Here is a 2,613-nt window from a genome sequence, read left to right as displayed (position 1 = left end):
ATTTAATTTAGTTTAGACGTTACAATGTCACATATCATATGATTCCATATGGCATCATTGAGAATGTATAGAATATAATAAATTTATATTGTAATGGTTACAAACTGTGTGTATCTTGGTTACATTTATTATTGAATATTGTTTTTTTATTTAACAACTTATTTATAATAATGATTATTGTTATTCAGTCTTATTATGGCTCTCAATAATGATCAAATTGCAAATTTATTGTGTGGAGATTTATGAGATATTGATGAATTTGAAGAGTCAGATAATGATGAAGAAAATATTGATTTCCTGGATGCTTTCAGAGACATGGACAACTTTTTGCATCAAAATGATCTTGAATTAAATTATTTAGTAAATTCAATAATCATCTGTATTATTATTATTTATAAATTATAATTGATTTAGGAACAAATATTATACCATTTAAAGGCCGGAGCACTATAAAACAGTATAACAAAGCAAAGCCTCACAAATGGGGTATAAAAGAATTTGCATTAGCATCAAAAAATGGATTTGTACATGATTTTGAATTGTATGTAGGAAAAGGAACAATAAAATCAAAATCTACTCTGGGATTAAGTGGTGACATAATTATTAGACTGTGTGATATTATACCAAGAAACAAGAATTATAAACTTTGTTTTGACAACTAGTTTACATCATATCAATTGATGTGCAATTTGAAACAATTTGGAATATTGGCAAATGGAACTGTAAGAATAAATAGAATGTCAGGATGTCAATTCAAAAGTGATAAAGAATTAAAAAAAGAAGGAAGAGGCAGATATGGCAGTTAAATTGATACTAATATTGGCATAGTTGGTTGTAAATGGTTCGACAATAAATTTGTACACTTATTTTCTAACTATATTGGCCCTGAACCTACAGATGAAGTTCAACGTTGGTCCACTACATCTAAAACAAGAATTCCTGTTCAAAGACCTGCTGTTGTAAAAGAGTATAACTCATTCATGGGTGGTGTAGACCTGCATGACATGTTAGTAGAAATATATCGCATTGATATTAGAAGTAAACGTTTTTATTTAAGAATAATTTTTCACTTTATTGACATGGCTATAGTTAATAGTTGGATTTTATACCGTCGTCATTGTAAGCAACTAGGTATAAAAAAATTTGATCCCTTGGTAAATTTTAAATCAGATATTGCACATGCATTAATCTTGTCAGGAAAAAACAAAGTGAAGAAAAGAGGTAAGCCAAGTTCTTCAAATTCTACTACACCACCACAAAAAAAGTACAAAACCAGTACAAGACCTGCTAATGATATACGTTTTGATTGCTATGAACATTGGCCTGAGAATATCAATAATAAACAGAGGTGTAAACATTGTATCAAGGCTTATTCCAGGACTTGGTGCAGTAAATGCAAATTAGTGTTATGCTACACAGGACCTCGTAATTGTTTTAAAGATTATCATCAAAAATGATTTTATCTCTAGGTTATAGAAAATTTAAATATTAATTAATATTTCTATCTATTTTATATACTACTTCTATGCATTTTTTGAACTTATGTTCCTTTAATAAACAATATGATACAAAGGCTTGTCAATTATTTTTATATTTATTGTTATGTTTTTTATATTAATTTAATAATTTTTAAAAGTTGATAATTATGTTATGTTTTATTTCAAATAAATACTTTGTTAAATTTTAAAGTGTAAAATATACATCCTAATAGTACCAATAATGCCATAAGGCATCCGGTCTGGAAAAACTAAGTTTTTCATGAAAATGGAAATTAAAATTTTTTTATCTCTTATTTAAGTCCTATTTAGTAATATTAAAAAAAAAAAATTTATTTTAATGAATTTCAGTCATTGGGCCTGAAAGGGTTAATATACTTTTTCATAAATTAATATTTATTACAGTTGGCTTTTATGATTTGTTTGAACTATAAGTACGTATTTTTTTTTGGGAGATCCCTATTATTACAACACTGTTACCAATATGCGTTTTTTTTTTGGTTAGTTAATATAATTGCATGTCTTCGTATTTATGCTTATTTTCTTAAAATGTTTTTATATTTTCGGTTCATCCGTTACCTACCCAAATACTAGGTAGGTATACTCAATTGCCTTCCCCTCCGGGAACGCGGCCTCAAATGTATTTAACATAGGCGTGGACTATCCATATCTTTATTATCTATGGGCTTCATCCATAGCATAGACTAAGGTGTCAACAATCAAAGAATCAACTTGATAATTTAACACTTAAGTTCGGCACCTGCAACTCAGGATCTTTTTATTCAAAGTGTCCTAATGAGTCATAAGAAGGTTAGTTAGGTAAACCTATGGTTAGTTGAAGCTAGTGGCCTTTGCAATTCAAGATCTTTTCCTACGTATTCGGCATTGTTAACATAACTATTCTACCTTTACACTTTTTTTTCCCCCGTCTCTCACAGCTATATACAGGTTCAGCCACTCTCATTCCACACCTCCATATGATCGGTATTCTGTCTATCCATATCTTCTTCAGTCTTCTCGCCCCTCATTTCCCACCTAAATTAACTGACTTCTATAGCCACTCTCACTATCTCTTATCATACAGTGACCGAACCACCTAAACCTATTCTCTCTTGTT

At 29.4% G+C, this 2,613-nt stretch overlaps 1 protein-coding gene across 1 annotated transcript; it reads left to right on the top strand.

Moving 5' to 3' along the window:
• The first annotated feature begins 208 nt into the window (after positions 1–208).
• On the top strand, positions 209–1,457 carry LOC132949181 (uncharacterized). Its single transcript, XM_061019947.1, has 5 exons — positions 209–266; positions 415–591; positions 663–722; positions 829–1,038; positions 1,198–1,457. The coding sequence occupies exons 1-5, from the start codon at positions 209–211 to the stop codon at positions 1,455–1,457; spliced, it is 765 nt and encodes a 254-aa protein (XP_060875930.1).
• Positions 1,458–2,613: the final 1,156 nt, after the last annotated feature.

Source organism: Metopolophium dirhodum, chromosome 7 (genome assembly GCF_019925205.1).
Source record: "Metopolophium dirhodum isolate CAU chromosome 7, ASM1992520v1, whole genome shotgun sequence".
NCBI classification, from domain to species: Eukaryota; Metazoa; Arthropoda; class Insecta; order Hemiptera; family Aphididae; genus Metopolophium; species Metopolophium dirhodum.
The sequence above is the reverse complement of the archived record's forward strand: the minus strand, read 5'-3'. Positions and strand labels throughout refer to the sequence as shown.